At 49.5% G+C, this 23,501-nt stretch overlaps 1 protein-coding gene across 1 annotated transcript in view; it reads left to right on the top strand.

Moving 5' to 3' along the window:
• Positions 1-286: 286 nt before the first annotated feature.
• LGI2 (leucine rich repeat LGI family member 2) overlaps positions 287-23,501 on the top strand; it is a 32,063-nt gene continuing 8,848 nt past the window's right edge. Inside the window, exons 1-7 of the mRNA XM_072737977.1 lie at positions 287-513; positions 2,196-2,267; positions 4,111-4,182; positions 6,223-6,294; positions 11,436-11,507; positions 12,226-12,395; positions 18,219-18,383. Coding sequence (XP_072594078.1) covers positions 314-513; positions 2,196-2,267; positions 4,111-4,182; positions 6,223-6,294; positions 11,436-11,507; positions 12,226-12,395; positions 18,219-18,383 — 823 coding nt within the window. The 5' untranslated portion in view covers positions 287-313. The remainder of the gene's footprint in view (positions 514-2,195; positions 2,268-4,110; positions 4,183-6,222; positions 6,295-11,435; positions 11,508-12,225; positions 12,396-18,218; positions 18,384-23,501) is intronic.

Here is a 23,501-nt window from a genome sequence, read left to right on the forward strand (position 1 = left end):
GTCGCCCAACTTTTCCCCCGCGGCCGGCTCCGGGCGGGTCCGGGGCGCTCGGGGCGGGGGGGGGGGGGGGGCCCGCCGTAGTCATTGGCCGGGCGGGCGGGCGGGGGCGCTGATGTCAGGCGGGCGCGGCGCGGCGCGGCGGGGCGGGGGCGGGGCGGGGGCGCGGGGGGCGGGCGCGGGGCCGGCGCGCGGCTCTCGGGTGCGCTCGGCCTGGCAGTCCCGCGGCGCCCGGGCCCTCGGCGGCGGCGGGGCTGGGGCAGGGGCAGGGGCCGGGGCGGGGGCCGGGGCCGGGGCCGGGGCCGGGGCGGCGGGCATGGCGCTGCGGCGGGCCGGGCGGGCGGGGCGCGGGCGGCTGCTGCTGCTGCTGCTGGGCGCCGCGAGCCTCGTGCGTCCGGGCGCGCAGGTGAGGCGGCTGGCGCGCTGCCCCGCCACTTGCAGCTGCACCAAGGAGTCCATCATCTGCGTGGGCTCCTCGTGGGTGCCCAGGACCGTGCCGGGCGACATCAGCTCCCTGTGAGTGCTGCGGCCCCGCCGCCCCCGCCGCCCCCGCCGCCCCCGCCGCCCGCGCGACCCCCCGCGGCCGCCCGGCCTCCTCCCGGCGCAGGGGAGCGGGCGCGCGCTCCGGGACGGGGTGGAGCCTCGGGGCCGGGGGGTGGGGGGTGGGGGAGCCCCGGCGGGCCCCTGCGGCCGCGCTCCCGGAGTGTGGCCCGCGGGCCACCTGCCCCGGACGGCCCCGTCCCGCGGTGCGGAGGCTCGCGCCGATGCAGACCCGCGGGCGCGCGTGGCGCCCCAGGGGACCCGGGGTGCGTTAAAGTTTGAGAGCAGGGGCGGGTGTGCGGGGCCGCGGGGCCGCGGGGCGAGGCTGGCCGCCCCCTGGCCTCCCCGGACCGCCCGCGCTGCAGGTAGGGAAGAGCCGAGGAGAGGCTCGCAGCCCTGCCAGTGGGGCCACCCCGTGCGGCCTGCGAGGGGCAGCACGCGCCTGGCGGGGCTCGGGGCTGCAGGGCGGCGCGGCCTCTCGGCCCCTGCCCCCCGCGCAGGATGCTGGCTGCTTCTCCAGCCCTGGAGGAATTGCACCTGCCAGGAGGTGCTTTCAACCTGCCCTGGCCCAGCCTCTCAAGCCCCACTGCCGCCCTCCTAACCGCAGTCCAGGGGCGACCGGGGGCGACCGGGGGCGACCGGGCCCTGTCTGTTCTGCTGGGAAGTGTTGGCGGCCGAAAGCACTTCCTCTGCCAGGCCAGGGAGCCGGGCCCATGCTCGCTCAGTCACAGAGGCGGGGAGTCCCAGGGTGGAGTGGCCCGTGTCCCTTGAGCTACCCCGCCCTGCCTCCCACCTCCGACAAGGTGCAGAGCTGAAGGGGGTCCCCCGTGCATTCAGAGAAACTCAGGAGGGGCTGCCGGCAGGAACAGAGGACCTATTGGATTCCTAATGTGGCTAAGTCAAGTGTCGTGGAGGATTCCAGAAATTAGAATTCCCCTTGTTAAATCCTTTAGAACAGCAGCTGCTTAATTGATCTGCATGTTAACAGAAATCATTTAGAACTAATGTGCTGAGGTCCTGCGGTGGCCAGAAAGGACAGGGGGCCTGGGGGTGACAGGAGTCCAATGGCTTGCCCCCCCCCCCCCCATTGACCATTCTATCTGGCAGATGGCATTGCCTCCCAGGGCACATTCAAGTTCAGGTGTTTCTTGAGTTTTTCCCCCAAGGCTTTCACAGTGCATTTAATCAGAAGCGCTCTGAGTGTCTTTCAGAGATGTGCTCCCAAGGGGGATGCTTGATCCTACCCGGGAGTTTCCCCTGCTGACATTAATGCTGTGTCTACACAAACAGAATCATGGGCAGAGGTGAACTAATTATCCATTTTCAGCCAGGGCCTCCTGTAGTTAAGAAAAGGAAGCGAGGGGATTGATTTCAACTTGCTGAGATAATGTCTGTGGAAGGTGCTAGACTGATGGCAAAGGTTTCTATTATTCAGACTAGTTTTCATATTGATCCAGTGCGTTGGAAAATGGCTTGACTGTTCTCGTTTCTACCCCTGCGAAGCTCCTGGCTGACTATTTAAAGCCTCGTTCCTGAGTGGAGGAGCTTGAAATACAGGTGGAGGATGAGACCGGTTGCCCATCCTGCAATCACTTCTAAAAACTAAATAACAACAAAAAACAACCCTAGGCCTTGTTTTTGCTCTCTTTTGCCTCCAGGAGCCTGGTAAATGGAACATTTTTGGAAATCAAGGACCGAATGTTTTCCCATCTGCCTTCCCTGCAGCTGCTGTGAGTATGGCAAGTTCTCTCTGAAAACGGGCACCCTCAAGGTGTAGTCCTGGGAGGAGCAATCTCTGCCTCTTTGGCGTCACTCCTTCCTCAGATACCCCAGTAAACTCTCGGTGTTAACTTGTCCCATGGTGTCCCCACTAGCTGAGTCTCAGGGTCTTTGCTCAGTGTCTCTGTCCTTTTTTTGACAAAGGTTTTCTCAAGGACTTTATCATAGATCCCAACAGTCGTGTTTGGTCACTGGGGACAGGATTACACTGAATGGTCATCTGAATTTCACCTAGATCAAGTATTTCTCAAACACCTCACGTGAAAAGAAATCCTACATTTTAGACTCTTAATGTATCTCTGGAAATAGAAGTATTTTCAGTTGACCGAGTATGGAAACTATTGGACAACACACTATACATTTTTAAAAAGATTTTACTTATTTATTTGACACAGAGATAGAGAGAGAACACAAACGGGGAACAGCAGAGGGAGAGGGAGAAGTAGGCTCCTTACTAAGCAGGGAGCCCGAGAGCATTTTTATTTCTCCCTTTGGCAGACAAGAAAATTAAGGCTCAGAGAAGTTAAGTAACTTGTGCAAAGTCCCAGCCAGAATTCTTTTTTTTTTTTTTTAAAGATTTATTTATTTGAGAGAGAGAGAAAGAGAGAGCGTGAGTTGGGGGAGGGGTAGAGGGAGAGGGAAAAAGATAATTTCAAGCGCATGCCCTGCTGAGCGTGGAGCCCCGAGAGGCTCCATCTCAAGACCCTGAGATCATGACCAAAGCTGAACGAAATCAAGGAAATCAAAAGTCAGATGCTCAACCGCCCAACAGATTGAGCCACACAGCCCCCTCCCCTACCCGCCGCCCGCCCTCAGCCAGAATTCTAACCCACACTCGTAACTGCTCTGCGTCCAGCCGCTCTTGGCGAGTCCTCGTGTCATGCCTGGTATCCCAGTTCAGTTATTGTTTGCTGATGAAAAGAAATGTCCAAAAAGCAGTTTTCAAAAGCAAGTCAGTGATAGGCAAGGTCATGAGTACATAGCTCATTCTGTTTATTCTGTTCCTCAGACTTGAGATGAGATTAAAAATAAGCAATGTACTACAGAAAAATATGAGGAAATACCCTATGGGAGGTCACTTCTCATCCTAAATAGACTTTATGTTGATATTTTTGTTCTTGGAACGTTATGGACCTTACTTAGAACATTGTACTTAACATTTTAAAGTCTGTGATCTCTTGGAAATTGTGGTTCTATTAAAATATACTTTCTTTGTGCTGGAAATACAGTTTTAGGTATTTCACCAAATAGACTGAAGTGGTGCCTAATGGAAACCTATGTGCTGATACAGAGTCTTCTCAACATTTCTTATACTTTTTTTTATTACTTCTCACGGGAATGCATAATATAGAAGAAAGGATTTTTTATTTTTTTGGTCTCAGCTTTGTGACTTTGGTCAAGTCACTTAACTTCTCTAGGCACCAGTTTCCCTAAAAGAAAGAGTCGGATTAGGGCCTTTTAGATCTCTGAGTCCATGATTGCTTGTGCATGATGAATCATTCACTGGCTGCTCAGTTGTGCTGAGCATTAGAATGTTTTGAGATAACAGTTAGCAGGTCTTATTTACCGAGACCCACGGGAAGAAAGGGAGGAGCAGTGGGGGTGACCAGAAAATCTAGCCCAGAGGAATCCACTTGCCATCCGTGAGTTGGGCTGTGCACCGCATGAGCCAGCCGTAGGCTGAGAAGAGCCCATGTGTGCCTTGGATCAAAAGACAGTGAGAGAAACAGAAAGGGTTTCCCTATGTTAGTCAAGATGTACATCTCTGCACTGAAATCTCTCCTGTGCTTCCAGATTGCTGAATTCTAACTCGTTCACCGTCATCCGGGATGATGCTTTTGCTGGACTTTTCCATCTCGAGTACCTGTAAGTTCTGTGCCTTGTCCCTTTGCTGAGCATTTGGTATGTCCACAGAACTGCTGTATTGCTTTCCAGGCAGGAACGGCATCTCTTAGGGAGCTTAGGGGTGGAGAAGATGGAGAAAACCCCATTCTCTTTTCAGCACTGACCTTTTTATAGTTTACTTGTGTATAAACACGCTGGGACAGGAGAAGGTTGGAGACAAAGCGGGTGAAAGCAAACAAAGAAGGAAAGATAGCCTATTCATTCTCTGCTGACATTTAATTTGGTGTGTAGTAAGCACAATTGGAAATTGCGTTGGATATTTTTATCTCTCATAACTACGCATGGATTTGCTGATCGGCCAGAAATAAAGCTGAAGGATTCGGAGGGTTACTCATTTTTAAGAGAAGTCTCCCTGTATGGGGATACCCTCCACGTTTTTAATTGGGCGATCCTATTTCCCCTTTGCAGTATCTCCTGTGAGCTGCTGCTGAGAGCCTAATTTTATTTTTTCTTCTTTAAAAGAAGAGGGTTATTTTTTGTTTTCTTTTTTTCTTCCTTTTTCAGATGTTGCAGGGTTTTTTTTTTTCCCCTAGCAATGAGCTTTGCCCTTGCTCTGATTTCGTTTCCCATTTGCCTCTCCCCACCCCCACTTCATGTCTTTTTTTCCCCCCTTAAATGCTTTCATCCTTGTCTTTTGTAACTTTGTAATAATATTAATCCTGCTATCAGATGGGATTTCCTTACTTAGCATTCAGAGGGATTTTTAAAGCCTTGTCTCTGCGTTCTTATCTGAGGTTAACAGGTAGATGTTTGAATTCTAAACACATCCTGAGTCTAAGAAAACTGCTGATTCTATGTCCTTAGGAAAGATGTCTCTGAAGGATTTTTTTTTTCTCCAGGGCACATAATAGGTATAGTTTCATAGCAGCCTGATAGTATACGGAATACGGAAAGCCCATATGCTACGACTCCAGCGCTAAAGCCCAACTAGGTTCTAGCAAAGCCCACGAACGGCTGATGGAGGTAGCAGATGTAAAGCTATCGGTTTTCTCCTGTGAGTGGTTCATCTTACTGCCAAGGTTATTGAGGGGAAGTTCGCTTATCTGTCTGTACTGAAGTCTGTTGCTGAACAGACCCCTGATTAAAACAAAAACAAAAACAGGCATCAGCCCAAGAATCAAGGACCATTTCACTAATGAATGGCCTCGTGTCGCAAAGCCTCTCCTTTGGACAACCTCCTGAGAGACCCTCTTACATTTGATGTAATGGGATGCCGTAAACGAAAATTTAGTTCCCTGCGGTCCTAGGGAAGAGTTGGAGCGCATTCCCTTCATGCATTTCCCATAAAGACTTTAAAGCATGGTCAAGAGTTATCCCGGCAAGGTCCTGTGTGCAAGCCCTAAGCCAGTTTAACACAGAGCAAGAAGTTTGGCCCACGCTCAGCTTCATTATGTTTCCTCTTTCCTAGTGGCTTGCGAGAATCCCTGCCTCATTCCCCATTTGTTCAAGGATTAGATCGTGCAGGACATGCTGAAGTCAAGTTTGCCAGAAGCTGAGCTTAATGGAATTCTCCCTCCACAAGAACTTTAAGACCGAGATATAAAACAATGGGCTCCCCTCAAGAGACAATGATATTAATGAAAGTATTAATAGCCGGGCGCTGTGAAATGCAAGAAGGTTGGAGTGGGGAAGATGTCTGGAGGCATTCCAGCCTTGCAGAGATTTAAGAATTTCTTGCCTTTGTACAGGGCATTCTTTTTTCCAGCACGCCCCACCCCCCCACCCCCCCAAGATGTTGTGACCCACGTTGCCAGCTCTGAATGTGAAGACTTCCATGCCGCTGCTGGAGGGAGTGCAGAGCATGGCCTTGTGTGCACGCATTCTTGCGCACAAACCCCGCTCCCACTTGGCATCTGGTGCAGCTGACCTGATCCTCAGAGATGAATTTTTTTAAATTCATGCATGCTTTTAGGTTTTGTTCCGAGTATCGTTGTTTTTTTTTTTTTTTTAAGAGATATTAAGTAGAGAAAATCCAGCTGAATGATTTGCTCTTCTCTTTAGGTTTATCGAAGGGAACAAAATAGAAACCATTTCAAGAAATGCCTTTCGTGGCCTCCGTGACCTGACTCACCTGTAAGTCCTATGAAAAACGTTGTGAGTCCTTTAATGGGTAGAGGAAGATCCACTTCTTGGCGCCTTGTTCTTTCTTGACTCTGTTGTCCATATTGCTAGCATTTTCTCAAGGAAACTCATTTCCACATTGCCCCAGAGGTTTCTGGGTTGTTGACGGGATGGCATTACTCATGCACTCGGCTTCGTTATCTGTTCCATCATCCTGAATGGCCCTGATGGACCATGTGAGTGTACGTGTGACACAAGGAGCCCTCTGAGCAGACAGCCCAGGCTGTGTGCTTCGTGAGCCTTCTCCTCTTTATCTTTCGCCACACTTAACGCATCTCCATTTTACAGATTTGGGAACTGAGGCTCCCAGGAGTCACTGAAGAATGTTGACTGCAGGCTCAAAATTAGGGTGAAGTGGAATAGAGACATTTTTGTGGCTCCTCTCATTTGAATGCAAATGGCTTTTTCTTTTATGTTGGATTAATCTGCAGCTTAAGCTAAGCTCTCTGGCTTCTTTAATAGCTTTCTGGAGGAAAAAAAATTAAACAAATTGATTTGAATTGGCATATCGGAATGAAGCAAGTATGCACACTTGGCAAATTTAGAAAAGTGGAAAAAAATTGTGGCCATGTTTACGGAAATGTAAAAATAGTCATTGTCTTGGCAGGAGAAATTTATTAGTCAGGAGCAGGGCCCGTGTGCTTGATAGATAGTTTGTGATTAAGATAACCTGTCTCATCTCGGTCATGGAAAGAATATTGGGAGAATAGGAGGCCTTCAAGTGGGGATTTGGGGCAGGGGTGATAGAGCCTTCTGCAGGTGGAGCCCAGGCTGATACCCATCTGAAGAGATAATCATTTACATCAAACCCCGAGACAGGCAAAGGTGTCTGTCAACAGGCTCACGAGCATTTGGTTCTCGAAGCCAACCAAGCAGAAGGCCTGCCTGAGTTCAATAAAGCTTGTGGAGTACGGAGATGAGGGAGGAATGTGGGAGGTGCAAACATCTGGATTGGCACCATCAATTCCGGAGAGCGTAGCCTCTCATTGCCATTATTGCTCTAGGTGTTCCTCCCTTTCCAGAAAAGTTTCACTTTGTTGTTGTTGTTTTGTTTCATTTTGTTTTTTTCAGATTGAACCCAGATACTAAATCCCCATATTCCTGTAGAGGGTAAGATAAGGGATTTGGAGTCTTGTAGACTTGGGTTCAAATCTCAAGGACATCATTTGTGAACATTGCTTAGCCTTTCTGAGCCTCAGTTTCCTTATCCTGAAGATAAGGGGTGATTATACTGACCCCATAGGATTGGCGAACATGGTGGGTTAATGCTGACTTGCAAAGCATCCAGCCCATTACCTGTGGTAAATGCTTGAGGGCTCAAGGTATGGTTGGCGTGGTTACCACCGTCATCATCAACAGCAACATCCTTGAGTTCCTCCGCTCATTAAGAAGCTTCGATTTTATCCATGGACTGTTGAGTTGCCTTGGCAGTGTGAGCCGCCAGACAGGGTCTGCTAAGAAGACAGCTGTGGGTGTCTGGAGAGGAACAGCTGTGGCCAGATAAATCTGGTTCCCAGAAGTCAGGAATGAGGGGCATTGTTTTTTTAACAAAACTCTGGGCAGATCCTGAACCTAAGCAAGGTCCATGTGACCAGCTGAGTTAGCACAGATGTCAATTTTCATTTGACCAATTGGCTATGGGTCCTTGGTCTGAACACAGGTGTGACCATGCATGTATCTTTGCACATGTTTGCTCAGGGATGCATAGACTTCTATACGTGGGCACATACCTGTGTACCCTGTGTGTGTACATAACCGTGTGTACATGCTTGTTATTTGTGCACACACGTGTATATAACATGTACATACGTGTTAAGAGGCACCTGCTATTCTGTGTGACATGTAGAAAGCAAGAGTCCTTTGCTTGGGTACTTTTTTTTTTTTATTATTTAGAGAGAGAATGTACATGGGGGGAGGAAAGGAGGGAAGGGATAGAGGAAGAGTGAGGGGGGAAATCAAGGAGACTCCATGCCCAGCGCAGAGCTCAACACGGGGCTTGATCTCATGACCCCTGAGATCATGACCTGAGCTGAAATCAAGAGTCAGATGCCTAAGGGACTGAGCCACCTAGGTGCCCCAGGTCCAGAGTACTTCTACTGCAATAATGCATCCATCCCAGTGTGCATTGCCATCCTGCAGGGAAGCCTCCGGAGCCGCCTCTCCCTAGCTCTCGGGGCTCATTTCCTGAAATGTCTGCAGAACATTGATCTCTTGTGCACACCCAACTCATCCTATTGCCGGGCCTTTCCTCACATCTCTTCCCTTGCCCAGGATGTTGTTTCTTCTATCTTCCATCTCCTATAATCTGCTTTTCCTTCAAAGTGCAGATTAAGTTCTGTCTCCCCAATGGAGCCTTCTTAATCTCCGCCCTGCCATCCCGTAGCCCTTGCTCTGGCTCTATGCACCCAGCACTTTCCAGCTGCAGTGGCCGTACTGGCTGGTACTGTTTCATGATGTCAGTTTTCATCTCCCCAGCCGCAATGAAAGCTCCCTGAGGGCAGGGCCCAGGCGGATCATGGCTCATTAACTCTGTTCTCCCAGCGTCTAGCTCAGGGCTGAAGGCCAGCAAGACCTTCTTTCTGATTCCCTGATTGATCAATGAGTTAGTTCCTCACTGAGTTGTGTTTTCCTTACCAAGTCTGCTTCTGGGCAAGTCAACCGACTTTTAAAATTGACTCCTTAGGTTGGAGATGTAGGTAGTAATTAAAGCATTTAATAGATTGTTTAACGAATGAACCAGTCCTCCCCACTTCCTCCCTGTTTTTGTAAACACTTAAGCAAAGAGAGCAAAGAAGTCACTATCTGGAATTTGCTTAAGTATCTGTTTTTTATCTTTTATGGATTTTCCCAACACCTACAGGCTCACATTCTTATTCTCAAGAAACATAGATCAGGTTTCAAAGCATCGAAGAAGCAGTCCCAATCTGTAACTAAAATCTAGGACATTTGTTTTCCAGCAGTCTTATAAAGCCCAAGGGACAGGTTGCCGTTAAGTAGTTTCAGAAATGAAGTAAGTGCCATAAATTTGTAGACAAAATGAAGTGGAAAGTGAGATGTTATGCACTTAGCATGAGTGGGGCGGATAGTCCATCTAAATAATTTGGCTTCCTGAAATCTAAATTGAACACTTGGAAAGGTTGCTCAACCTACTGCTTTTTTTCTTTCTTTCTTTCTTTCTTTTTTTTTTTGGCTTTGACCATTCCATATATTCTTGTCACTTCAGTATAATACATTTTAATTAACTAAAAATATTTAGCTAAATGATTAATCTCTAATAGCTAAAAACAATTGTTTGTACTTTCTAGAAAAAACAACCATCAACCAGCAAAAAAGCAAGACAGACATCTTTTTAAATTTCAGGTAGCTTCTCCTAGGTTATGTTCAGTGTGATTACACATTCAGCCTGTTTTCCAACATCTTTAAAAACGTACTAATCATTTAGGAAAGAAAGGTGAAATACTAGATGAGATTGTATTTTAATCCATTTATTGTTACCAAGGTGGAAAAGCACATAATTCTGAAATGATTAGGTCTCCCCATATTCTCTTGGTCTCTTACAGCAAGAATGTTTAGGTTACCATGGGCTCAGGGCTTTCTCTGTGAGCTGCTGCTGAGGAGGGAGGAAGACCCATTTCTTTCATTCCTCTTTCTGCAGTGAGTGGGTCACCAGGATGCTACAAAAGGCTAATTTCATATATATTTTTAAAGAGGTTGATGCTGAATTGCCTGCATATTTATCATTTATGAGTCTTGCCGTTTGTACTCACCCGTGTAAAAAAAAACCCACAAAAGTAGGCATCAGTTTCTTGGCTGACTCACATTAGAGCATGATGCCCCAGGAGGCGAAGCACAGACTCGATGTACGTCTTTCAACACCCCGCATCTTTCTACGTCAACAGCACAGCACATGGACATTCATCTTCAGCAGGATGATGACAGGGCACTGTGTGATCCTGAATCATCAGAAAAAGAGTTGACAATATTCGTTCTTCCTGGAGAGGGGGAGCAGACTAGGACATTTTGGAAAGCTCTTCAACACTAAGAGCAAAAATGCCAAATGGTTTCTGATCAACCTGCGTTAATGAGAAAGAGAAATTGATCGCAGTCGGTTATACCCTGAACATTATAGTCTGTTAAGATTTTATATTATCATGGTGTTAGGGCTGAGCATCTTTATGTAAAAGAGTATTTACGGGATCCCTTCGTAGGGTCACAAGTAATAGAACTCACTCTGATGGACTGTGAGGGAACTTCTTGGACAGGACTGTACATCTTTCCTTGTATCTCTCTCACTTACGTGTGTCATTCATTCACTCAACAAAGACTTATTGAGTACCCACTCTGGGCCAGGCACTGTGTAGATGCTAGGGATACAGATGTGGACAAACACAAACCCCTTTGTCCTCGTGTCACTCACATATAGGGAGGATACACAGCCAAGACACAGACAGGTAATTAAAATATGTAGTATGCCAAGGACAGTCGTGCAGTGAAGATCAACAGAGCAGGGAAGGGAGGTAGTAGAGGTCAGGGCAGTGGTGATCATGGAGAACAGACCTAAAAGAGATGGTGGCGTGAGCTGTGTGAGTATCTGGAGGAAGAATGTTCCGGCAGAGGAATCACAAGCTCAGAGGCCTCAGGGTGGGAGGGTGCCTTGACTATTCGAGCAATAGCAAGGGGCCAGTGTGGGTGTTCTGAGTAGTCAGAGATTCAGTCCCATAGGTACATGGGAATGGGGGTAACTTGACAATGGAGGGTCTTGTGTGTCATCAAGGGGACTTTGGCTCTTATTCTGAGAAACAGAAGATACCATCCAAAGTTTGATAAGTGTATATAAATAAGGAGTTTAAGAAATGCCTTTTTAAAACACACAGCGAAAAACCTTACATTGTGCTCCAGCATCTATAGTGCTGTCTTTGTGTAACAAAACTCATTTCTTGATCTTGGTATCGATGATCAGAGCCAGAAATTCAACAGCGTTGGGCTGAAGAGGTTTAGAGCTCTGTTTTAAATCATTAGCTTTGTTTAAGGGCCTTTGGAGTGACAGGGCATGAGGATAATAACCACATTAAAATATGACTTTCTTGTTCTAGTTCTTTGGCCAATAACCACATAAAAGCGCTCCCAAGGGATGTCTTCAGTGATTTAGACTCTCTGATTGAACTGTAAGTAAGGAAAATTAAGTTTATGTGTGCTTGTCGTTGGGCTCCAGTTAATCCTGTCTTTAGGCTCCCCTCGCCCCATCGCTGCATTTCTTTTATGTTGTAGGTAGAAGTCGGTAACGGAGAGTGCATGGGGGGAAACAGCATACAGTTTGTATTGTGTTAGGTCTTGCCTTGTTGGGATACACTTGGTAGCGTTAGGCCAGGGTAAGATAAGCTTGCTGGTGTGAGATTTCCTTTCTCAAGACAGCAGGTCCCTCTGCCTTATCTTCTAGTGTTTGTCACTTCTTACTGTACATGGTTGAACAAGATCTTAAAGTTTCGATCGTGTTCGTGAAAGCCATCTTCCTATAATGTCCTGACTTTGCTTGTGAGAACCTGCACGTGTGGGGGGGGGGGGGGGAGTTCTTCCGTCAACCCTGTCACCTCCTCCCCATTTCCAGCATGGTGTGGCGACAGTTTCAGGAGAGTGAAAAAGTGGTGATACGTGAGCTCTGAGAGCTCTCTGTGGGCTCTACTTAAAATCATGGGCACCGAAGATCATTAAATAAAGTCAGTGAGAAGTACAAGAAATAGGATGCATTAAACGCAAATTTTTTACATTTTATTGAGTGGGGGTAGTAAATACATCAGGATGTTAAATAATGTTGGAGTTTCATATGACTGCTGAGACTTTTCAGGCATATCTGTTTCTCCATCTATGTGTTTTGTGTTTTGTTAGTGACTTAAGGGGCAATAAATTTGAATGTGACTGCAAAGCCAAGTGGTTGTATCTGTGGTTGAAGATGACAAATTCCACTGTCTCCGATGTCCTCTGCATCGGTCCACCAGAGTATCAGGAAAAGAAGCTAAATGATGTGCCCAGCTTTGACTACGAATGTACCACTACAGGTATTCAGAACCTCTATCGTTGAAGACTGTTATGGAGAATAATCCCTTCGTTTTTCTTTTAGAACATCCACAGGGAATGGAGAAAAGTGGGTGTAAAGGTGTTCTGTCCAAATTATTTTAGGCCATGTTTAAGCACTTAAAAGAAATGAATCGATGCGGTGAGGATATTATCTCAATAGTTTGGAAGGATTTTTGTTAACTGCCTTTTGTTTTAATTCTGATTCTTTACAAAATTCTAATTTCTCTGAGGGTTTTTAAATTAAAAAAAAATTTTTTTAAGGGCCAAAAGCTATAAACGGGTGAGTTGGGCATAAGCACATTTACAAGTCAGGTTTCTTGGAAAGTCAGTATAAAGAGGCCGCATTCCTGCTCTCTTGAGCCACTGTTGACACTCTTCTCCTGATTAATATGAAGTTTACCGAAAATTCAGCTAATAAATATCAGCCTTTGTTTATTTATCTTTTTAAGATTTTATTTATTGATTCATGAAAGACACACAGAGAGAGAGGCAGAGACACAGGCAGAGGGAGAAGTGGGGAGCCCGATGTGGGGCTTGATTCCAGGACCCTGGGATCACACGCCCTGAGCCAAAGGCAGATGCTCAACCACTGAGCCACCCAGGTGTCCCTAAATACCAGCCTTTAAAATCCGTGAATTGCTTTTGTCATTCCACCTAAAAAGAGATAACTTGGTGGATTATAACCAATGGCCAAACAAATATAAGTGAACAACCAGTTATCTAAAGAAAAAAAACCTCACGCTGAGGAAAAATGCAAAGAAACTTTGAATCTGCATTTTTTCCAGGGCCTGCCTCGAGGTTTCCATTTATACATTTCACAGGTTACAAGGCAAAGTTAAAATACTAACTGCCTCCACTGTCACATCTCGTAGAGAGCAGGTGAGTGTCTCTGCCGGAAAGGCCTATGTGGAGCTTCCACGGCTTCTAAAGCCAGATTTTAAAGGAAAGCAGATCAATCCCCAGTATGAAACCTGCTTACCAAACTTATAAAAATAAACATTTCAGCTGAGAGTTGATATCTACAAAGCCTCAAGGCATGTCACTGGGAACAGCAGGCATGAGACTCCGAAAACAGTTACAGAAACTCAAAAGGAAAAAAAAAAAAAAAAAACCCACACAAAAAAACAAAACAAAAAAACCCTCCAAGAACAAACTGTGACATTTAGGCCAGTCCTACTGCCACCCACCAAACAAATAAATAAACAACAACTCACAAAGTAAAAACTATTTCTAGATATCTTTGTAAATAGGGGACTTTACAAAATTTTCTCTTTGCCGGGAGAAAACCTGCAGGCTTGTGGGCTGCCCTAGACTTCCAGCATGGACCAAGGGCTCATTCAGCTGTGTAATTGGCAGGTGCCCTTTGGCCAGTGGAGGCCACGAGCAGGTTATTTATTATATTGTAGAGCAGTGCAATAAATCAGAGGTCATACTCAATGACATTTGCACCAAAAGGTGGCGTTCAAGGCCATTTGGTGTGAAATGCCAGACCACAGCTCACTGTGGGCTCCTGTGTGTCTCTTCTCCCGTTTTTCTGGAGAGTTCCCTAAACCCCCAAGTGAAGGAAGCCCCTCTTTCATTGTTTTCTTCATACCTGGCCAGAGTGCCTGAACACTTTGCCAGTCTCTGGGAGAAATGACATGGGCTATGCCGAGGGCCCGGGAACAGGGAATAATTTATATGAGAAAACATGATTTCTGATGTTAGGGCCCTGGGCACGGTTGTGGAAATGATCTGGGCTCTGAGAATTGTCAGAGGAGTAGAAGTGGGGGCTTGGAACCAAGGTAGCCAGGTCTGGAAACCTGTCCTAAACCCAGAGCCGATGGGGCAGCGTGAGCACCCCACCCCCCTAACATTTTAGGATATCCTCTCATATGCATTTGCTTTGCTAGAAACCTTCCTACTAAAATTTAGGTAGTCAGCGCTGCTCCCTGGTAACAGGGGGGTGATGTTTCTATCTTTGCTGTTGTTTTACCCCTTAGACTCATGAACAAATTAGCTTCTGCTCATGGTTTCCTCCATCAAGAATAAATGGGGTAACCAAGCTGTGGCCACCCCCAGATATAGTCCCTGCCCTTTAAGAACTAAGTTAATAAATCATGAAGGTTGCTCTTTTTGTTTTGTTTTGTTTTTTTGTTTTGTTTTTTGGTTCCTGTCTTCTCCTATCAAGCCTTAACCTTCGGTGCTCGATTAAAGGCTGGGAGGATGGGTGGCAGGTGGGAAGGCCCAATCTGAGAGCCCTGGTACTATGATGGCATCCTCGCTACATTTTTGGGAAGAAGCACATTCTCTGAGGGCATTATTTTTCTCTTAGCTCAGATTTTCGGGAATGGAGTAATTTCTTCAGGTAGAGGAAGGAGAGGAAAATCCTGTTCTTCCCAGAGAGAGGAAGATCCTCTTGGCCATTGTGTTCTGGCGCCGGGTATAATTAACAGGCAGCACCACCGCTGGACTGTTTCAGCTTCTAGATTAATCACGGTCTTCCCTTAAGTCTATTTCTAACCACCTCAAAAATCCCTGTTACCTACTCATGATTTCCCCGTGTTAGGTGGATAATTCACTAAATTCCTTGGAGGGAGTGAATTTTGCATCCTAATTGTCCTGTTAGCTTCCCCATTTCTGGGCTGATGAAATGCAAAGAGAAATAATGCATTAATGTGCAGTTTCTCTCCCAATAGGATCGGCGTCATGTATAATTTATTTTCTGCAAGTGCTATAAATAGCTATGTAAAAATCTGTTGATTCCAGTGGGAGCAAGGCCTAAATTGTAAGCGTCCCACTGACATCATGAACTTAATCCAATGTGAATGGAAGTGGCAGCGCTTTTTGCAGAGAATGCCATTAATACTTTAACACTAGTAAATTGATGTCATATCAATATGTGTATTGTTGGAGATCTTTGCACAACGAATGTGCTTTTGCCCGTCGTGAAAGATGAATTAAAATGGAGATGGGAGAGGATCTTTAAATTCCTCCCGCCCCCCCCCCCCCAATACATAGCGACCAGTCTTTGTCTTTTAGACATTTCTTCCTGTTTCTTCCTCTTCCTCCTCCTTTTTTTCAGGTTGGGGCGGGGGGGGGGAGGGGAGGAAGGGGAGAAGGACTCTCCTATTAAGAATTAGACTTATAATCCAAATGATCTAACAGGCTGTGTTGTGCCAGATAGTCAGCATATAGAAAATATTATGAAACCAATGTTTTGGGAAAACAAATGAAAATAGAACCGTTGAAAGCTAGATTTGTAAAGTGCTGTCTAATTTTGGCAGCTTTCTGAGATTTTTTTTTTTTTTTTAATAAAAAATCTGAAACTTTCTGGTCTGCCCTTTAAAGAGCCTGCATTTTTCAGCAAATGCTCATCTTTCCGAGACTTCAGAGTGCAGGCGGGAGACTCAGGTTAGAGGCAGGAGTGTTTGCAACCTTCGGGGCTCTCATTAGCAGAAGGCAGCCCGAGGGGTAGAGGGGTGTGCGGCTGTCTCGGAATTAAAAGGACGCAGCCGTGTTCTCGGAGTCCTGTTCCGGAGAGAGAAAAGGAAGCAGATGAGGACAGCTACCATTTCCCTTTTTCTGTTCATCTACAGGTTGAGATTTGTGTGATTTTCCTTATTGATGGAGCAGCACTGGGTATTGGGGGGGGGGGGGGTTGAGAAATCAGCATGGTGGGGGGGCCTTAATGATTCTTCCCAGGAGTTCTCCCAGCTACCCAGCATGCTCATGGCTCTACAGCATACAAAGCTAGGACCTAAAACTATTATATAAAGCTCCCCCCAAGGCCCCCAAACAAAAAACAACAACAACAAAAAAAGCCCCCAAAATAAAACTCCCCATTTGTGAGGCTCTGCTGCTAACACTTACACTCTCCTACTTAGTCTCTACAGTGACCTCACAGAATAGGGGTCACACTCTTTTTACTGGGGGGGACCCAAGCTCCTCGCCCAGGGTCATAGAGCTACAGATACAGGCGGGCCCCTGGAGGCCAGCCCATCCTACTGAAAGCCTCAGCCCTTCCTGATGCTCCCTGCTCTGCCGTGGGGGGTGAGCGGCTCCTGCCACTTGTCCTCGCTGGCTGTCCCTTGGCTACTTTTCACCATCAGGGTGCAGAGGCGGCCTCCCCTCTCTTTGCTTCTTCCTCGTCTCCCTGCACCTGTGCACATCATTCATTCATCCCCAGCCCTCCCACACTCCTCCACCAGCAAAGCATTTATTAAGCACCTACTGTGTGCTCGGAATAGGGCTGGGGACACCTCCAAGAGCGGACTGGCATCGGCCAGCCACTGTGTGCTACGCACGATGCTAAATGAGTCAGGGTTATAAGACGATGAAGAGAGGAAGCCAGACAGAGGTTAAATAGCTTCCCCAAGGTCACTCAGCAAGACCTTGGAGTCACAGCTTTGCCAGGTCGTCTTAGCGATGCCGTGCGAAGGGCAGGTCCTCAAGAGACAGCGCGGTGGAGGCAGATTGTCCTTTCTCAGCCCTCAGTTCTGTATTTATGCAGCACCTGCTACGGGCTAAGCCCTGACACGGGCGCTTCCGCCAACATTTCCAGTGCGGCCCTGCCATCAAGCGTGGCAGGTAGGAACCGTGCCCCCAGGTGGCCCATGAGTCAACTGAGGCCGTGGAAGGGAAAGAGCGTGGCAGGTCTCAAGTGAGGGACTCCAGGGGGTCCGACTCCAGGCAAAGTGCTCTTTCCTTCACCTCTTGCTGCTCTCACTCCCTCGGCCCTGCTCCCCTCTCCGGCCCCTGACCTGCGGACACCTGGGCAGCTGCTCTTCTCACCCCCGCTCCCCGCTCCCACCTCCCCACTGCTCAGCGTCTCTCCCTTCCTTCCCTGCCTCTGTCCCCCTGCACTGTCCTGCCTTTGCTCACCACTGACTGGCCCACCCCCGTTACGGCCTGTCTCATGTGACATCTGGAGGAGGCTCCCAGTCAGAATGATTTCTTGAGTGGCCACCAAGGTCTTAGGCCGTGGGCTTAGGCTTAGGTCCTCAGGAAGCCCTGGGTTCAGGAGACACGGGATGCGGGCTGTGTGGCCTGTGGCCGGGCACATGCCCTCTCTGAGCTTCAGCTTTCTGCGGAAGGTTCGAGGCCCTGAGATCGTTCCCCAAAGCTGACTCTGAAGTCGCTGTGCTGGAGGGCCCATCATCGCCAAGAGTAAGATTTAAACAGCAGCGCCGGATTGGGAGTCCAGTGACTAGGAGAGAGTCCTGTGCATTGGATCTGGGAGGGCTTTGCAGAAGACCTGGGGCTTGGGCACGCAGGGCGAGGGCTGGGTGGGCAGGAGGTGGGCAAAGCCAGGGTGTTCTTAGAGGAACCACTTCCCGTAGCCAGACATCCGCCTTCCTTTTACCCTGCGTGTGTTTGGCCTGCCAAGAAGCAGTGTACATTGAGGCATCTCTAGCTGAAGAAATAACTTACTTTAGGCTTTCTTAGTGGTTTCTTTCTATTATTTGAGAGAGAGAGGGAGAGAGAGAGCATGAGCAGGGGAAGGGCAGAGAGAAGCAGACTCCCCGCTGAGCAGGGAGCCCAGTGTAGGGCTCGATCCCAGGACCCTGGGACCATGACATGAGCCAAAGGCTGATGCTTAACCGACTGAGCCTCCCAGGTGCCCCACTGGTGTTGGTTTATTTTGTTTTATTTTTATTCTTTCTTCATTGGTTCTCTAGCCTCCACACACACCCACTACCCTTGCACCCCCTCCACCCCGGTCCTCTTCGGAACCAGTGCTACGAAGGGAAGCAGGGTACTGGTGGTGGATAATTCCCACGTGGGATCTCATGGAGACTTTTTTTTTAAATACCCATTCCCAGATTTTGTTGTCCATCAGACTTTGCCCTACCAGTCAGTGTCGGTGGATACGTTCAACTCCAAGAATGACGTGTACGTGGCCATCGCTCAGCCCAGCATGGAGAACTGCATGGTGCTGGAGTGGGACCACATCGAAATGAACTTCCGGAGCTATGACAATATTACAGGTGCGTTGTGACTCTGATCAGATGTACTGACCTCATTTCATTGTGGCCTCAAGCCGGTGAGAGAAGCGGCATCCTGTCATCCCAAGAAGGGAAAGCGTGGCCCTGACTTGGTGAGAATCGGGGAAGGCATTCCAGCCCACCCTCTTCTCTCGGATCCCTTCTTGACTTGGCCAGTTGTTGGTGAGAACAGAAACGTGGGGTGGGGGTCTTATCTGTTGTTTGTGATCCTTTGAAAAGGGTGAAAGTGTGGGTCGCATATAGTGGGAGGCATTTTCCAGTAGTGGGGAGAAGTCACCGGAGAACCCCTCAATCCTGAGCACTTAGGGGAGCCAAAGGCCGCAACTAAGATGCTGACACACACAGGCACATGTGCTCATGCACACCTGTGCACATGCATGGACACACGTCCATCCATGCATACACACAGGCACACGTCCATCCATGCACACACAGACCACACCCACCCGTGCACGCACACACAGGCACACATCCATCCATGTACACAGAGACCATGTCCATCCATGCATGCACACACAGGCACATACCCATGCATGCATGCACAGGCACACACCATCCATGCACACACAGACCACATGCATCCATGCATGCACACACAGGCACACATCCATCCATGCATGCACACACAGGCACATACCCATGCATGCATGCACAGGCACACACCATCCATGCACACACAGACCACACCCATCCATGCATGCACACACAGGCACACATCCATCCATGCATACATTCACAGGGACATGTCCATCTGTGCATGCACACACAGACCACATCCATCCATACATGCACACACCCATCCATGCATGCACACAGGCATGCATCCACAGGCACACACCCATCTATGCACACACACACAGGCACACGCCCATCCATGCATGCACACACAGGCATGCATCCACCCATGCACACACAGGCACACACCCACCCATGCACACACAGGCACACGCCCATCCATGCACGCACACACAGGCACACTCTATGACTTATTCCTGCAACCCCCTTGCCGGATCCCGGTGATCACTGCTTCCTTTTAATAAATACAGACAAAATAAGAACAAATGGCTCTCTCAATTCATGCCTTTGGGTTGAGACCTGGTTAATGCCTCTTTCTATGTTGTCAGGAGCCCAGTGTTTTTGTGCTACCAAAAATGGGCTGTGTACTTGCTTTTTGTTTTAAATTTGTTTTTTACTTGCTTTTTAAATAGGTAGGAAAAGTCAGACTAATCTTTTAAAGACTTCTCATTTATCAAGTGCACTCTGATAATAATGCTGACTTCACGGACAGCACCACAGTGGCCCAACTGTCGCCCCGGGAGAGGATTTCCTTTAGTGGTTCCTGCTTTGGAGTTAGAGCCATAATTTGCTGTTGTGGCGAGAAGCAGATCACGTAGAGATCCCGGGTGAGGAGGCCTGTAGGAACCTCTCAGGTGCAAAGCGGTTCTGCAGCAGGTGCAGGGGTGTAGGAAGGCAGGGAGAGCATGGTTTCATGACTCCCTGCCTGAGCAGAGATGCTAATGAGCCTAATCTCCACTGCAAGGAGAGGTCTGTGAGAGCCCCAAGCACTCCAGGAGTTCCGAAGATGCCCTGGTGGGTGAGCCTCTGCTGTGTGGCCACCTGAGCTCACGCTCCCCAGAGCAGCCCTGCTCCCTCCAAGCACACAGGCAGCCCAGAGCACTGGCTGCAGGTGAACCTGCCCAGGAAGCTGAGGCCTTTGGCCCCTGGACCCAGGCCAGACGGAGAAGGGGGAGACATGCTCTCCACCTGCTTTTCACTTCCCTCTTTTTCTAGGTGTAGAGGTTAGGTGAGGGATGAAGGGGCTGGCCCCTTGGCCTCCTCTCCTCCCACCCACGCACATACAGACCACACACAGCTTTGCCTCTCCTCCCACTCACCCACAGGGAAGCTTTGCTTCATGCCCAGGCAGGTTGGGGGAGGGGAGGCTCCACACCAGTGCTTGTTGCTGAGGCTGGTTGCGGGCCTGTGAGGTGCCAGGCACTGGCTTGTCTCCTTGGAAACTCCCAAGAGCCCCTTGAGGGATTAGGGAGGGTTGCCTGCCCGCAGGGGGCCGACAGAAGCCCAGCTCAGTAGGAAGGTGGCATAGAGATGATAAGGAGCTCAGGTTTTGAGCACTGATGAACGGGGATGGGACTCCCACGACTCCACCAGGTGCTGAGATATAATATGGGCTGCGGCCTCTGGGGCTCGGCGTTCTCTGTAGAATGGGCAGCGCGTGTACTTCCTATGGACGTTGTGAGGATCGGTGAGTGCCAGGCACAGAGCAAGCGGTTCTTTTAAATTTTTTTAAATTTAATTTTTGCCAACACATAGTATAACACCCAGTGCTAATCCCATCAAGTGCCCTCTTCCGTGCCCGTCACCCTGTCACCCCATCCTCTCCCACCTCCTCCTCCTCCTCCTGCTGCAGCCCTTTGTTTTCCAGAGTCAGGTGTCACCCTCTCTAATTTTCCCCACTCAGCTTCCCTCCTTTCCCCTATAATCCCTTCCATTATTTCTTATATTCCCCATATGAGTGAGACCATCTGACGACTGTCCTTCTCTGATTGACTCACTTCACTCATCATAATACCCTCCAGTTCCATCCACGTCGAAGCAGATGGTGGGTATTTGTCCTTTCTGATGCCTGAGGAATATTCCACGGTATACATAGACCACAGCTTCTCCATCCATCTGTCCAAGGACACTGAGGCTCCTCCCACAGTCTGACTATTGTGGACTTGGCTGCTGTGAACATCGGGGTGCAGGTGCCCTTTCACTTCACTGCATCTGTATCTTTGGGGTAAATCCCCAGCAGTGCAGTTGCTGGGTCGTAGGGCAGCTCTATTTTCAACTTGTTGAGGAGCCTCCACAGTTTCCCAGAGTGGCTGCACCAGCTTGTGTTCCCACCAACAGTGCAAGAGGCTCCCCTTTCTCTGCATCCTCACCAACACGTGTTGTTTCTTTCTTGTTAATTTTAGCCATTCCTAGTGGTGTGAGGTGGGATCTCATTGTGGTTTTGATTGGTATTTCCCTGATGGCAGGTGATAGGGAGCATTTTTCCACGTGCTCCTAGGGAGCAAGCACTTCTTAACTAACACCGGCTTCCTTCTCCCACCTTCCCAAAGAGATCAGGGCTCAGGCATGTTTTGTTGGATCACTTTGGGGACAGAGCCCAGAGCCTGTCACTGCCTATTCCTCTCTTAGGTTGGCCTTGGTAGGAAGGGACAACACTGTCCTCCACTTGCCCTCCTGACAGTCTGCACCTGGTCCCATCCCTGCTTTCATCAAGTCATTCATTTGTTCATTCATTCATTCATTCACGACTTCTTGAGCACTTACTCAGAGCTGGCACAGTCGAGGTGCTAGGGCCATAGCCATTCACAGGCCAAATGAAAACCTCCACCCTCAACGGGTTTGTATTATAATGGGAGCGAAAGACAATAAACAAGACAAAGAATTATGATACAGATAACGCATCAGATAGCAGCACCCTAAGAAAGGGAAGGAAGGTAGGGAGGCCGTGGGAGGGTTGACATTTTAGATTGTGTCTGGTAAGGCCTCATGAAGAAGGTTGTTTGAAGACCAGTGGGACGGGAGGGCTTGATCCATGTGGACAGCGTGGGGAGGAAGCATTCTAGACAGAGGCAACAGCAAGTGCAAAGGTCCAGCGGCGAGAGGATGTCTTCCTGGTTTGGGTCTTCCGGGGGCTCGTTTTGGCCTGAACAAAATGCTCCAGAGGAAAAACTGTGGGAGACAAGGTCAAGGGGGGGCAAGAAGGACTGAACACGGGGGTGCCTTGCAGGTCCCGGGAGGACTTGGGTTTTTAATCCGAGTGCTCCGCAGAACTGCAGAGGGCTTTGCGCCGAGGTCAGCAGGGCTGCCCAGGACGAGGCAGGGGCCTGGCGTGGGATGCAGGGCTGGGAGTAGCCTGTGTTGGGGACAGGGGACGGAGGTCGAGGCAGAGCACCTAGCTGAGGGGCTGTTGCAGGAATCCACGCAGCGCTGCTGGCCTGGGCCCTACACAGGCTGCAGCCGTGGTGGGTAGGAAGCGGGCAGCGAGGTCGCCGTGGGAGCGGCCAGGGCCAGGGCTGGGCCTTGCTAGTCTCTGGGAACTCCTCAGCCCCCCTTGTTCTCAACCTTCCGGGCAGTGGGCAGCCCATGGGAAGCCCCCCGGGTCCCCTTCACAGCCAAGCCTGAGAAACAAGTTACAACAGGGGGGCAGTTAAGCCCTCGAGCTCCAACAACGTCAGGCTGGTTTTTTATAAAACCGGTGACCTTGGCCACGTTAGTTACTTTCTAGCTGGTGACCTTGGCTGTGGGATTTACTTTCCACGAGCGCCCTTCACCTGTGGAATGGAAGTAGCATGAATTCCCACTTCATCCCACCGTGGGTTCACCATCGGGTCGGACCCGTGAGAATTCGATGGGGCTCACGTCTGTAACGCTTCGCCCAGAGCCGGGCACAGTGACTCCTCCACGAGTGCCAGCTGTCACCCAGGGGTGACAAAGGAGCAGCCCTCCTTCTCCCCGCTCGCAGACCCTGAATCTCTCACATCAGTTAGACTTGTCCCTGACCTCCATCAGCACAGGAGAGGAGGGGCCGGTCTGGGGTCGGGGCTGCTCCGGGGGCGCCGGGAAGAGGTGGCCAGACGCAGCGCGGGGAGGGGGCTGGCTGGAGCTCAGGCCCGTGTGAAGGGGAGCCCTAAGCACACACATGCCGGGCGGATGACAAATGGACAGGCAGGGGCTCCGCCCTGCAGCCGCTCGCAGTGAGCTGGACCAAGGTAAACACCGGCCCGTCCTCCCTTCACGGGCCACACGTGGCTCATTTGTCATCTTGTCTGATCTTGGAGTGATCCCGGAGTCTGCAAGGGCCGGGCAGGGTGTTCTCCACCCTTGCCTGGCCCGACTGGGGCTCTGAGGGGCGGGAGGGGCCCCCGCGGCTTCCTCGCCGTCCTGGGGAGCCGGGTGCAGAAGGGCCGGTCCGGCCGGGTCCCCGCTTCCAGGGGGGTGCAGGAAGCCACAGTGAGGTTCACCCCGAGGGTTTGCACGTGGTGTCTTCTCCTTCTTCGCCTCTACATCTCTGCTCAGCAGTCCTGT

The sequence above is a fragment of the Vulpes vulpes genome, chromosome 14 (assembly GCF_048418805.1).
Source record: "Vulpes vulpes isolate BD-2025 chromosome 14, VulVul3, whole genome shotgun sequence".
Classification (NCBI taxonomy): Eukaryota; Metazoa; Chordata; class Mammalia; order Carnivora; family Canidae; genus Vulpes; species Vulpes vulpes.